Here is a 15,247-nt window from a genome sequence, read left to right on the forward strand (position 1 = left end):
GCGAAGAGAGTCAGGGATATAATTAATATCAGGAGAGCCCTCAAGGACCCAATAGGGTGACAGATTTCATCATTGGGCTATCTCCTCGTCAGACCGGTGCTGCGATGTCTGGCGGACCACCCCAAAAATTGGGATGGTACTAAACCGAAGGCAATTTGCCAGGTGGAGGTCTGAAACGAAAAGTGACTAAGAGGATAGATGAGGGTGTAAAAGTAAAGGAGAGTGTAAGCAAGATAAAATTAGCTCTGAGCCTCAATCATCACTTTAATGAATCAGAGGAAAGGTTCAGGACAAGATTAAAATCATTCAGAGTCTTAGCGGGAATAATGTCCCGCTATACTCTATAAAGAAGGAAGGGTAGTATGCCTAATCCTGTCAATTTTGGTCAACATGTTTCACGTCTTTTTTTGGTCAATAAATGATCCCATGACGCTTCGTCAGGACCCAGAAAACTACTCCTATTAAAAAAAAAAAAATTATGAAGTGTTGGAATGTCACTTACAAACTGAAGACAAATAGTCAGTGTCAGTTGGTCAATCAGTCGCCCATCCCATGTTCGAGATTGAGTTTCCTAGGACCACGCTAGCCTCAACTAGGAGATATTATTATTATACCGTCTCCCCAGTCCAGCAGGAAACCTGCCCCACGCCGCGATCTACATGATGTTCGCGGTCACAAAGCAATTTAGCCTTGTGGTGCGAGTCACAAATAGGAAGGGGAATACCCCTTCCTATTTGCGAGTTGCATTCACATTTTGCGAGTCGGTACCGACTCGCATAATGTGAATGAGCATCCCGATGCGCGTTTTGCATGGCGCAAACTGCGATTTTCGCAGTTTGCGCCATGCAAAACGCTACCTATATCTGGCCCTAGGTCCGGTATTTTTTCAAATCCTTTTTCTGTCCATTCAGCTCCATATGTCGAAATTATAATCAATAGTCTAATAGGGAGAGTAAAGAGATGGACCCTAGATCGGTCTCGTCTAGCACAAGCAGGATGGGTTGATAACATGTGGACAGCACTAACAATGTTCTTACAAATAAACCAGAACACCGCCTCGAGCTATGCAGTCTGGGGGACATGTAAGGCCTTTATACAAGGCAAAAATATCACCCACAGGGCATGGCAAAATAGAATCCGAAGAGAAGAAACTGAAATGATCCAGTGAAAGTTTGATCACACTAGGAGGGAAGATAATAGGTTAAAGACTGCTCAATCGTGCACTTGACTAATGAAAGTTAGTCAAGAACTAAAGAATCACTTTGTTCTTAAGTCAAAAAAACAGCTTCCAGCGAGTCTACGAGGAGAGTGAACATACCAGGCGCCTCCTAGTGTGGTCAATTAAAAACAATGCAGTCAAGGGATTATTGGAACTATATATGATTCAACAAATAGAGGGGTTACGTCGGGCAGCGAACAAATAGGCCGAGTTTTTTTAGATCACTACTTAGAACTGTACCCTCATAGTGATCCTCCCTCATATGATTCGATTAACACATTTCTTATTTCAATTAAGTTTTCTGTGCTAAAAAATGACCCACAGGAAAGTATTATTACCCCTATTACTCGCGCAGAGATGGCGAAGGCTATTAATAGTCTTCCCAATGGCAAAGCATGAGGCTGTGATGGAATACCATCCAAATTTTATAAGAGATTTGCCGTTCAAATAATAGGTCCCCTGCTTATCGTATTCATTGAATTTTTAACGGAAGTGAGACTCCCAAGGATTTCACAGAGGTGGTTATAGTCAATTTTCTAAAGAAAGACAAGCCTCCAGAGTCACTAGGCTCCTATCAGCCGATCAGTCTGAAAAATACAGACTATAAGCTTTTTACTTAAATAATGGCCTAGTGGCTCACCCCTGGGTTGCATCAGTCGTAAACAAGGACTAAAACAGGTTTCTGCTAGGCCGATCTATTGCATGTAATATTAATTTTCTGATACAAGCTATAGACGATTTTTCTACTAGTAAGATAAAAGCGGTGATAATGATGCTGGATGCAGAGAAAGGATTTGATTGCGCCCAGTGGGAGACTGTAGGACGTATTTAAGAGCCCCTAGCGCCACCGGAGCATCACTTTTCGTGGTGCTCCTGTGTCGCTGTGCCCTAAGCTGTATTTACAAGGTGGCATTAAGCCACTTTTTGTGGCTTAATGCCACCTTGTAAATACGGCCCCTTCACATGCGTGGAAGGGGCATGCAGTGGGTGTTTGCTGTAGCGTGCCACAGCAACACCCATGGGATTTGGCGCTGCCTCAGATTTACAAGTTTTTGTAAACCTGAGGCAGTGCCAAAATCTAACACCACCCCAGGGGTGGCATTACAGGGAGTGCAGAATTATTAGGCAAATGAGTATTTTGACCACATCATCCTCTTTATGCATGTTGTCTTACTCCAAGCTGTATAGGCTCGAAAGCCTACTACCAATTAAGCATATTAGGTGATGTGCATCTCTGTAATGAGAAGGGGTGTGGTCTAATGACATCAACACCCTATATCAGGTGTGCATAATTATTAGGCAACTTCCTTTCCTTTGGCAAAATGGATCAAAAGAAGGACTTGACAGGCTCAGAAAAGTCAAAAATAGTGAGATATCTTGCAGAGGGATGCAGCACTCTTAAAATTGCAAAGCTTCTGAAGCGTGATCATCGAACAATCAAGCGTTTCATTCAAAATAGTCAACAGGGTTGCAAGAAGCGTGTGGAAAAACCAAGGCGCAAAATAACTGCCCATGAACTGAGAAAAGTCAAGCGTGCAGCTGCCACGATGCCACTTGCCACCAGTTTGGCCATATTTCAGAGCTGCAACATCACTGGAGTGCCCAAAAGCACAAGGTGTGCAATACTCAGAGACATGGCCAAGGTAAGAAAGGCTGAAAGACGACCACCACGGAACAAGACACACAAGCTGAAACGTCAAGACTGGGCCAAGAAATATCTCAAGACTGATTTTTCTAAGGTTTTATGGACTGATGAAATGAGAGTGAGTTTTGATGGGCCAGATGGATGGGCCCGTGGCTGGATTGGTAAAGGGCAGAGAGCTCCAGTCCGACTCAGACGCCAGCAAGGTGGAGGTGGAGTACTGGTTTGGGCTGGTATCATCAAAGATGAGCTTGTGGGGCCTTTTCGGGTTGAGGATGGAGTCAAGCTCAACTCCCGGTCCTACTGCCAGTTCCTGGAAGACACCTTCTTCAAGCAGTGGTACAGGAAGAAGTCTGCATCCTTCAAGAAAAACATGATTTTCATGCAGGACAATGCTCCATCACACGCGTCCAAGTACTCCACAGCGTGGCTGGCAACAAAGGGTATAAAAGAAGGAAATCTAATGACATGGCCTCCTTGTTCACTTGATCTGAACCCCATTGAGAACCTGTGGTCCATCATCAAATGTGAGATTTACAAGGAGGGAAAACAGTACACCTCTCTGAACAGTGTCTGGGAGGCTGTGGTTGCTGCTGCACGCAATGTTGATGGTGAACAGATCAAAACACTGACAGAATCCATGGATGGCAGGCTTTTGAGTGTCCTTGCAAAGAAAGGTGGCTATATTGGTCACTGATTTGTTTTTGTTTTGTTTTTGAATGTCAGAAATGTATATTTGTGAATGTTGAGATGTTATATTGGTTTCACTGGTAATAATAAATAATTGAAATGGGTATATATTTGTTTTTTGTTAAGTTGCCTAATAATTATGCACAGTAATAGTCACCTGCACACACAGATATCCCCCTAACATAGCTAAAACTAAAAACAAACTAAAAACTACTTCCAAAAATATTCAGCTTTGATATTAATGAGTTTTTTGGGTTCATTGAGAACATGGTTGTTGTTCAATAATAAAATTAATCCTCAAAAATACAACTTGCCTAATAATTCTGCACTCCCTGTAGAGTGGCACAACGAGGAAAAAATGCTTCCATTTGTCCTTGTTTTTTGCTCTTTCTATGTGTGATGCAATTTGCAGCACACAAGGTAGGTAGGATAATTTCCCAACTGATCTAAAATTTTCAGATCTTCAGATCTCACATCATCTTCGATCTTATATGGTAGCAACAAATGGGACCAGTGAGCATATTAATAAGCAGCATTTTGCAAAAAACCTGTGTAGTCTGGGTAATTGGTATTGGATTCTGTATTTATACATAGATGATACCACTATATATGCAGCATTCGATTCCATCTCACAATATATCGAGGGGATGCTCAACTTTGGTGGATAGCCTAGATTTAATTGTATACCATATAAAGCCTTGTGGGTGCTAATTTCACACGTGTCTTTCTTTCCTAAGTGGGCTCTGTACTTCACCCCACATCGTGTGCAGCAAATGCTCCAAGCCACATCAGCTCGGTGCCTCAGATGTAATTTTCCTCGTGGTGACTGGGCCCAAATGGGCTTTCTCTTTCTCAAACTATTTGAGAACCCGAATACAATTTATCGCTTTATGAGCAACAGGCTACAAGTCCACATTCAACTAGACCTGCAGTGAGTTTTGTTTGGGATTTCCTCTACTAATTGCCAATTTGATTTGCGGGACCAACAATTTGTTTTCCTTTGCTCACTCGTGGCCAAATTATTGACCCTGCAAAATTGGAAACCCCAGGCCCCCCAACATTTGAGACTTGGATGACCAAAATGAGGAATGTTCAGAGACTAGAAGAAACATATGCTCAAAGAGTTGTAAGGAGAAATGCCATAGGCATCTGGCAATGTCTGGGGGGACAGGAAGGCAGTTGTCTGTCAAATATTCCGATTTGCACTTCCAGCAACAATGAATGAACTCAATTATTTTTTCTGAATAACAAATTAAGGATTAATTTTTTATATTTGTAAATGCTTTGTCGCATTGATATACTTCTCTGTGATTGTGAATATGGATGATTATCTATTTTTTTTTTTTTTAAGAAAAATTTAGAAGACGTTTAGGCTGAGCGGGTTGACTTCCACCGAGATTAGGAAAGATCTTTCCTCGCTGTAATATAATTAAAGTTGGACGTCCCCGTTACACAACATTGTACATATACATTCTGGATGGAGATACCTCTGCCGTTGGCATGTACTCGGGCTCATATTTCAGTCCATGTTTTATGTGGCAACATTATCAAACCATAAATTGCTGTAATTGTTCAATGTTTTTTTGTTGGCATACTTTTAACATTACCAAATCTTGTATTGCTGACTCTAACTTGTATTTCGTGGCACATGTAGTATCATTAACAAATCTTGTGTTACTATAATGGGCGATTCTTTTTGTTGGCCAAGTGGCAACACTGCCAAACCGTGGTTTGCTGTAATTGTTAATGTCTTTTGATGGCACTGATGGCACCATTATCTTATCATATGTTATAACCTACCCATGTGTTTCTATTGGTTAACCCTACTGTTGGCTTGTGTAACAGCTTTGCGAACCCTTGTTTTGCTGTAATGATTGACGCCTTTTTTTGCCACTGATTGCAACATTATCAAGCCTTGCGTTACTGAAATGGTTAAGACTTTTGCCTGTTTCTTGTATTTGTGCAGGACGTAGAGAATCTCCTGGACTCCCTAACGGGACAGCCACACGCAGAGGATTTGCTCCTTTTTTCTGTACCAGTCTGTGCACCCTACACAGCCCTATCAAACTATAAGTAAGTTTATAATCACTACAAACTTAATATAATAACAGATTCCTTTATTTCTACATAAAGTGAGTTTGTGTGGAAAAACTAAAACGGGTGTACTCCTACACTTTGCTTGGTCAGAAGAGTTTTTCCGAAAGATGTATTTGTGAACAAATGTCTTTAAGATCGAGATTCAAACCTGGAAAGGTTTGTAAGAGTCCTTAATGTACCCAGCTCACAATTCCCTTATCTTCAGGAGTTTGGAGAAGTGGGAGGAGTCGTGGGCAGTGAGGTTCTCTCGCGAAATATTTTTCAAATATGTTGCATTTTACCACGTTTCCAAATGTATTGGTTAAAAGCTGTATGTGTAAGAGGTAGTTTTGAAAAGCTCATTATGTAATTTAGCACTTAAATGCATTCATGTTATTGTGGCCATTTGAAATGTGTATCTCCAAATAAAGCTTTAGGACTCAAATTCATAGGAAGGCGCAAGACAATCTATAACATGGATGAAATACAGCTGTAGACTTTATAAACATAACCGGGAGGACTTCTTCTCTGGTACTGGTGAATCATCATCACAGGGGGAATACCCTCAAAACAATTGACAACAATTTCTGCCTTTGCCCTAAAAACAGTGTAATGCACAAGTCAGTCATTTCTCTGAAAGTTAGGACTAAAAGCAGTGTCATGAAGCTGCCTTAGCCCACAGTCCTTGTAGATCTGGTTGGTTGTCAGTTGTCTAGTCTGCAATCATCTTTAAAGTCCGATTCGTTCTAACTTGGAATCCTCTTTCTGTCACTCGAACAAAGCAGTCGGAACCAGCAGTGCAGTACCCAATATCTACTGCCTGCATAAGCCTGGATTAGTTTCCTCTAAGCTATGCCTGTTTACCAAGTGTTGGTTGCAGTCAATCAATCAATATTTGTAAAGAATGGCTACTCACCCGTGAGGGTCTGAAGGAGCTGGGGTAAGGGGAGGAGCCTCATCCGAAGAGCCACATCTTGAGATTCTTCCTGAAGAAGGGGAGCGATGGGCTTTGTCTGAGGTGGAGGGGGAGGTTGTTCCAGCTCTTTGCTGCAGTGTAGATGTAAGATCGTCCTTAGGCGGTGGTTTTGCAGATGCGAGGGACGGTGGCCAGGGCCATCTGGGGGGAGCGGAAGGATCTGGCGGGGGTGTGGAAGGAGACACGTTGAGCTTGCTCGTGACTAAGGCATGGGTGACGGTCCTGTGACAGTCTGCTGGGATCCATCTGAAGATCTTCTGAAGTTTGCAGAGTGTGTGCCAGCAGGAGGAGGTGGCAGAGTTCACCTGGAGGGTCATGGATAGGGAGGAGTTGAGGATGATTCCTAAGTTGCGGGCTTGCGCAGTCGGTGCGGGGGCGCTGAGGAATGTGGCCCACCAGGAGTCATCCCAAGCTGAGGTGGCGTTTCCGAAGATGACGAGATCCCTCTTGTCAGAGTTGAGTTTGAGGCAGCTTTCTCTCATCCAGGTGGCGACGGCTTCCATTCCTGCGTGAAAGTTCCTTTTGGCCGTGTGTGTGTCTTCGCTGAGGGAAATGATGAGTTGTGTGTCATCGGCATATGAAACAATGTTTATACCATGGCTTCTGACAATGGCAGCAAGAGGGGCCATGTATGCATTAGACAGTGTGGGACTCGGTGAGATTCCTTGGGGGACTCCGCAGTTGACTCCTGAGGGTCTGGAAGTGTAGGGTGGGAGTCTGACTCTCTGCATCGTTGACCTCAATGAAATGCCGTAGTTGTGCGTTGATTGCTTTCTCTAGTACTTTGGCGGGGTAGGGTAGTAGCAAGATGGGACGGAAATTCTTTAGTTCTGATGAGTTGGCCGAAGGTTTCTCCAGGAGAGAGTGTATTTCGGCGTGTTTACAGTTCTCAGGGAAGGTGCCCAGGCTGATAGAGCAGTTTGTGTTATGAAGCTCAGGGGCGATGGATGCACATGGCTCTGATGTATCTGTGGTGCAGGCAGGGGTCTGAGGGGCTCCGGAGTGAGTGCTGTTCACGATGTTGACTGTTTCCTCTATGGTGAGCGTGGATGGTCTGGGTGGGTTCTGGTGGGGGGTGGGTCAGTCACAGGTTCCGATGCCAGGATTTTCCGGAAGGAAGCTGTCATAGATATCCTGGATCTTGTGGTGGAAAAAGGAGGCGAGTTTGACGCAGAGGTCCTGAGACTGGGAGATGCTGGTGGCTTCGGAGGGGGGTATCTCTGAACTCATTGATGACTAAGAAGAGTACCTTCGTGTGACGAGGAGTTGATGCACTCCCAGAGTGCAACCTTCCTTGCGTTCTTGATTTTTCATTGGTGGGCGGTAGTTGTGGCTCTGAAAGAGTCAAGGTCTTTGCTGGATTGGCTGTTCCTCCATTTTTTCTCTAAACGTCTACGGGTACGCTTTGACTCTTGGAGTGCGGTGGTGAACCAGCTGGCTTTCTTAGGTATGCGTTTTGCTGATGTCAGCCGGAGAGGGGCTAGGCGCATTCAGTGATCTATTCGTTGAGATTTCACGCTGCAGTGTTGGCGTTGTCAGAGGGGGAAGGGATTTGGCAAGCAATGAGATGAGCTGCTCATTGGTGATTTTGTTCCATGTCCTGTGGGGGTCCTGGAGGTGCGGGTGCGGCTGCTGGGTGCGGTGATTGTGAAATGTATATAGCGGTGATCGGTCCAGTCTGGGGTGGAGATGGTCTCTATGGAGATCAAGTTGCTTGAGGTGAAGATGGGATCCAGTGTGTGTCCTGTGATGTGTGTGGGTGTGGAGACCAGCTGTCTGAGGCCAAGGGTGGCGAGGCCGTCGAGTAGAGCAGTGGTGTTTGGGTTGGTGTCTGACTCTCTACATCCTCCTGGAGCAGAAGGAGTGGATCCATTCCAGGGCTCTTCCACAAATTCCAATGTTGTGGAATCTGGTGCGCAGACGGCTGTGGGGAGACCGTGTTTAAAGCTGCAGAAAGGTCGAGGTGTTTGAGTTCTATGGTGTGACCACGATCTAGGAGTAATCGGATGTCGTCGGTGGCTGCCAGGAGAGCTGTCTCCATGCTGTGATAGCTGCGGAAGCTGGACTGGGAGCTGTCCAGGGAGTTGTTGACCTCAATGAAATGCTGTAGTTGTGCGTTGATTGCTTTCTCTAGTACTTTGGCGGGGTAGGGTAGTAGCAAGATGGGTTGGTGTGGTCCTCGAGGTGGAAGTTCAGGTCGCCGAGGAGGAGGTAGTTGACTGATGCCAGGGCCAGGGGGTAGCGATGTCTATGAAGGCTGGGCGGGGGCCGGGTGGCCTGTACACCAGGGTGCTACGGATGAAGGAGTTGTGGTTGGAGTGGACCAGGAAGTGAAGGTGTTCCATGGTGGTGCAGTGTTCTTCTTGGACGGCCTTGACACGTAGTGAAGACTTGTGTACAATGGCGAGTCCTCTGCCCAGCCGGGAGGGCCAGACACTCCTTAGGATGCTGTAGTCATCGAAAATGGCGATGGCGATGTCTGGAACCAAGGTGTGGTTGGTCCAGGGCGATGTCCAGTCTGGATAATTCTAAGGTAAGGAATCAGCAGCTAAATAGAGTCTCTAACAGATAAGGTGTTACTGAAGGTAAGTAACTTGTTTGTTTGCATAACAGAACTTTTTCAAAGTATTCTGAAGTAAACTCTTGAGCCCTATATAGGATAGAAAGTGCTCCTAGTGTGGGCTGAAGCCAAGGAGGCAACAACAGCTGCCCAAGAGATGTTGTGATCAAACTATTGACCTTTCCCCTCAAGGAGAGAATCATGCCACAGGCCTACCCGCTGCAATCAATCCCTTTCTGTGATAATGCTGTAACCGTGTATCAGGATTTTGTGGCAAACAGATTTCAGAGAGGTGGTAAAGGATATCAAAATTGGTGATTCCAGAGGTACTGCAGTTTAAATGGCAAGGCATGGAAACATTGATTCCCTCCTCAGCTGAGTGGAAAGCTCTGCTACAACTACAAAATGAAGATTACCTCGCTTTTGATCCAAAACGCTTTTTACGATTGCCATGTAGCACTGACTGGGAGGCAGGAGGCGGTGCCCTGGCATGCACACTACATGTTCAGAGAGACAAATCAACAATCAGACAATAAACATTCTCCACAGATGACCAGGCGGCCTGGTACACACAGATGAATCAGACAGGGATTTAAAGTGGGCCACATGTGGTCTAGTATGAGAACTGGATAACTAAAACTAATTATACAGAAGCATTTGAGGGGAGGGGCAGGAGGAATGGGATCGTTGGAAATGTTACAAGACATTGGATTTTAACATGTAGAGCCACTGCAATAGACATTCAGACTTGCTACACAATTACTGACTCAGGTTGTACCGTAACATCGGTCAGAGATTGAGGTAGCATTTCACAGAGGTTACTTAGACTTGTGAGTAATTTACATGTGTGAGTTTACAATTACACTTTTTAGTAACTTTAGCTACCTTGGACTATTCATGAAATCAGACTATAAAGTTACTACAAAGTCTAGGCTTACATGGACCCGTCCTCTGAAAAGGGATAAGGAGCCAAATTTACAAGTGTAAACATATGGTAAACCACTGGTACTGCAACACCCTCCAATAGAAAATAATGCAGGTAGGGACTTATAATAAAATCCCATAGGAACTAATAGCAAAGTAAATTAAATCATTTAAAATAGTTAAAAATATGAATAAATATGACAACATTAACAAAAATTACATATTAAGGAAACATACATTTTATTTTGTTAACATATGTTAATACATTCATTTAAAAAAAAAAAATTAACATTTTGTAATAAAATATAATTAAATTAGTTTTAATTCTATACATCACTTTAAATAGTTATTTATACATAGGAAATATATTGTTTACTTTAGGTGGGATGTGTTTTAAAGTATAGAAAAATAATTGTAATTTAATAAAGATAAATACCATTTAATTCAAATTTAACCTATTAGTACTGTATCATCTTTTTCTTTTGTTGTACTTACTAAACTTGCAAATATAAAAATATAAATAAATATAAATAATAAATCAAAATATTTTGTTAAATAGTATAAATTAATTTTATATTTATTTTGAATGTAGATCCAAAGAAAAAGCTACAACATTGACCACTTATTTTAAATGTAAGCTGTAACTAATTTATATATTTTAAATTAATGTTAAAAAGTTTTATGACATTTAAACTAAAACAAATCCCACCTAAATTAAAATATATAAATTTACTATGTATTAATCATTATTAAAAGTGGTATGTCGAATTTATTAAAAGTAATTGAATGTCATTTAATATTTCATTCATTCTTAAATGTAAAAAAGGTTTCAAAATGTTAAAATAAAATATAAAATTCCCTTCCTCCATTCTGTTCTATAAGGGGGTTTTGCAGTACCTATAAGTGGCAATGTGTGGTGCTGGACTTACTCCTGCTCTGAGCTGGAGTACATTTATTACTGCTTTGGTTGGGTCCTTTAGAAGTACAGTTTGTGAATAGGAATGGGCTTACCCTACTGTGGGTGGGTGCATGTCCTACCAGATAACCCTCCCCAGCCCCCAATTAGTCTCTCCTTACTCCGCCTTAAACCTCTCCTCTTTAGGTTTTAGAAAATAATCACAATTTTCCAGCTACTCTCTCCTGTTCCTTCTACATTTACTACTAAAACGTAAACGATGTGTGTGGAGACTGCACTCAGGGTGGAGAACTCTGCACAGAAAATGGAGACAGAGAAGTAGGCTTTCGAACGTAGGTTGTGATTAGCATTTTGTAGTATGGTTGTGGTGCAATTGTAGTACTATGAAACATACTACAAGGTTTAGTTTGTGATGTACACAAAGGCACTCACTGTAGCATTAATCGTGGAACAAACCACAGTGCTACAGCTCTCCAGGAGAGGCCTGAGAATGAGTCACAGGCTTAAGGGATTTTGTTTGAGACATCGACGTTTGTCTTACCCACCTTAGTGAAAGCAAGATGAAAGGCAAGCTGGTATAGGGACATTGACATGACATAAGCATGCAAACCTCTGTCCTTGAACATAAGGGGCCCTAATTCCCCAGACAAAAAGGAACAGTGTGCATATATCTGGGACAACAGGACCCATAAATCGGACCCATACATCAGACCCACTTGATCAAGCATGAGTGAGTGCAAGTATGTGATAGTAGACAATAACATACAGTATGAACGGTTCACATGTATTCACGTTTACGCCCCCACCCCAAATTTACACCAGGAGGAGTTTTTTTTAGAGAGGGTGGTTCGAAAATATAAGGGGAGACTAGGGGATACCATTATACTGAGAGGGATGGGATCAAGGCCTGGCTGGGTCAGCACACTAAGGCTCTGTCCATTCACATGAGAGCACTGCTCACTGACCAGGGTTTGCAGAGCCTGTTATTATCTATACCTGGAGAAAGAGAGAGACAGAGAGATTATCCCTTCTACTCGTAAACCTGAGAGTGATACTGCATTTTGCAGTATATACCGTAAGCAACAAGGACTTGAGTGTCTTCTCCTTTAGATCTATTTAAAAAAGAAAGTTCCTATAGATAAATTTGATAAATGTTTTTCACATTTATTATATTATTTTCATAAATCACACTTGTAAAGTGCCAACTACAAACTAAAGTGCCTCTTTCCACTGACTGCAAATGAAATGACACACGCTATACATGTATAAAAACACAGTGGTGAAGTGCAGTGCTGAAAGTTATCATTAGCACCAAAGAAAAGAGCAACACCTAGGTAGTGAGTGACTTAAATAACCGAGTTTAGTTTAGTGTGGCTGCTAGCACAGCCTACAAAACTCTCATTTATCTTGTCTGTGAATTTCAATATGTTTCTGAAAGAAGGCATACCTCGCCTCTTTTAATGTTTTTTTTTGTGCTTTGTGGCTGCCACAATTTTTCAATACGTTTGTAATAATTTTTCTTACAGATACAAAGTGAAGCTTACTCCTGGAACCCAAAAGAAAGGAAAGGGTAGGCTGTCCATCCATATGCTGTTCATTTTATAATTTACCCTCAAGGGGTTTTGTGAAGGTTTCATAATCAATATTTTGTTTGTTTATAGCTGCTAAAACAGCCTTGAACAGTTTCATGCACTCAAAGGAAACTTCTTCAAGAGAGAAGGATTTATTGCGTAGTGTGAAGGTAAGGATTCAACGACGTTTCAGAGCCAGAGCATGGACAGAGGCCATCATTTTGAGTTTGGCGGGTGGCGGAGGCTGCCCGCCAAACTCTTTAGGACGGAAAACCGCCACTCCGGCTGTCTGCCCGCTGGCCCTATTATGAGTTTCCCAAGTTCCCGCCCGCTGGCCGAGCGGGAAACAGGCCACAACATTGACGCCAGCTTGTAATCGAGCTGGCGACTATGCTGCGGTGCATCGGGTGCGAAAGCACCTGTCACACTTTTGACTGCCTGTAATTTAGTGCGACTGGGCTGTCCATGGGGGCCCCAACCCTGCCCGTGACAAGTGCATAGGCAGTACAGGGGCCCCCATGGGGCCTCCAGCACCCTGAAGCCGGCAGAGAGGGGACTCGTAATCCCCGGATTAAGACCACCGGCACCGCCAGGCTGACGACCAGCGGCAACCTGGCGTTGGCGGCGATCGGACCGTGGCAACTCCGCCATGGTCATGATGTGGAGGCCAGACCACGGCTTTGACGACGGTACAGTCGCCGCTATGAGTGGGACCGCCAGACTCGTAATAAGGGCCTGAATGTTTATAAACTCAAGAAATATTACCCCCACCCATCTGTGCACGGCTGTAATGCTGGGTGCGATGGCTGTCCTAAAGTGTATAGTTTGCAAACTTTCGTCTTAAAACTCAGCATGAGGGTGTTGGTAGTACACAATGTATGCTTTACATTCAAGATTATCTTAAAAAAGGCCTTTGACATTGTTAATTTGATTTTGAGCCTAACAGACATTGTTATGGCATGCATGTTCCCGTTTAATGGATGCTTCATTTAACTCTTAAAAATCTGTTTTGATTACTTAAGCGAGTCAGATAGCGCAGTGACCAAAGCATAACTGCTATATTTGTGTGCAACATGTAGTCACAGGTACAGTATTTCTTCATGGTTGCTCATCCGGGCATCCCTTTGAGCTCAATAAATTGAGCTCCAGTAGGTTTGACTAAAAACAGCACTAACAGCGTTGCCCCATGAATGAAAGCATGGTAGCAGTAAGCCCTGCATCATTTCTAGATCATTATTATTTCCATGATGTGAAATAGCTCTGATGTACTTACATGTTTTTCCCCATTTAATTTCCTTTTTAGGACACAGATTTATCCAGGAATATGCCTGGCAAAGTCAAAGTCTCTGCTCCGAATCTGCAGGCCATGAAAAAGAAATGAATTCATGATATTATTCTTATACATTTTGTAAATTATGAAAGACTGAAGAACCCACATCCTCGCCCTACTGCTGTTTGAACATATTGTAAATGATAAATAAACTGTAATTGAAATTAAGTGTAATAGTTTTGCCACAGAGGTCGTTTATTAAAATGGCTGCACAACAGAGTTTTTTAGCATCAATTTATAGATCAACTCATGTACCTAAATGTTTATGCAAACAACCAACCTTTAAACCATGCACTGTGTCGTAGATTAAACCAATAATTTATGTAGATAGAAAACATTTTAGGTGATTCACTGCAAGCTAATGAAATCCCTATTTCTCCAGGATTATGTATTTTATAGATCAACATGCACTTTGCTAATGCATTTTAGCTGGAGAGATGTCTTTGTGAGTGAACAGTTGCCCAAACCTCCAGGTCACAAGTAGAAATCTTGTCAAGAGACACTATACACTAGGAGATATAGGTACTGTAAGAACTCTACCTTTTCAGCTGTGTCACCCCAGGTTTTTCACTATTATTGGACCCTATATGTTTTGCTGGTTTTAGGACTCTATGCACTTTACCCCTGCTAACCAGTAATAAAGTGCCTGTGCTCCCCCTTCAAACATGTTTGAATTTACACATTCCTATTTGATGCATCTAACTTACCTATGAGTCTCTAGTATATGCTACAATGTGTACCCAGGGCATGAACGAAAAATGTCAACAGTGGATTACAACACCTATTGTGCCATCCACTAAAAAAACAGTGTAAAACATGGCTTCAGGCCTCCCATTGTAGTCCAACTGTAAAAACTACAATTCGACCAGGCAAAATTAACACGTTTGACAGGTTAGACATTCTCTTTTAAATATTGTCATCATATTGTCCACCTACAAGACAGAGTGCATGGTATTTAAAAGTAGGACATGTACAAATGTAATGTTAAAATGTCCTTACTGTGACTAGCACCTACAAGTTATTTTTCACTATGTCAGGCCTTGCTGTTCTATGTAGAAAACCAGAGTACAGGTGAAAATCCTAATGCTGTACCTGGGGAATGGGACTAGCTCCATGTTGTGAGCTAGGCGTCGATCACGTCGAGAACAAAGCATTTTCTTGTTCTTGAAGATATTGCAGGCTATACAATCCTGTTAGCTATGCTCCAGCAACAGGTAGAATTTGCAGACGTGCTGAACCAAATATGCGTACTTCGCACCACACTGTGGGCACTTTTGAAAGAATCTGTCTTTATCTTCCATTACCTAGAGCCGAGCATTCTCGGCGGCATGGAAGAAGGGGTA

At 42.7% G+C, this 15,247-nt stretch overlaps 1 protein-coding gene across 1 annotated transcript in view; it reads left to right on the forward strand.

Annotated features, from left to right (window-relative positions):
- Nucleotides 1–14,072, forward strand: part of NEMF (nuclear export mediator factor) — a 273,128-nt gene extending 259,056 nt beyond the window's left edge. The window contains exons 30-33 of the mRNA XM_069208695.1: nt 5,518–5,624; nt 12,530–12,573; nt 12,665–12,744; nt 13,878–14,072. Of these exons, the coding sequence (XP_069064796.1) occupies nt 5,518–5,624; nt 12,530–12,573; nt 12,665–12,744; nt 13,878–13,955 (309 nt within the window). The 3' untranslated portion in view covers nt 13,956–14,072. The remainder of the gene's footprint in view (nt 1–5,517; nt 5,625–12,529; nt 12,574–12,664; nt 12,745–13,877) is intronic.
- The last annotated feature ends 1,175 nt before the right edge of the window (nt 14,073–15,247 follow it).

Source organism: Pleurodeles waltl, chromosome 9, assembly GCF_031143425.1.
Source record: "Pleurodeles waltl isolate 20211129_DDA chromosome 9, aPleWal1.hap1.20221129, whole genome shotgun sequence".
Classification (NCBI taxonomy): Eukaryota; Metazoa; Chordata; class Amphibia; order Caudata; family Salamandridae; genus Pleurodeles; species Pleurodeles waltl.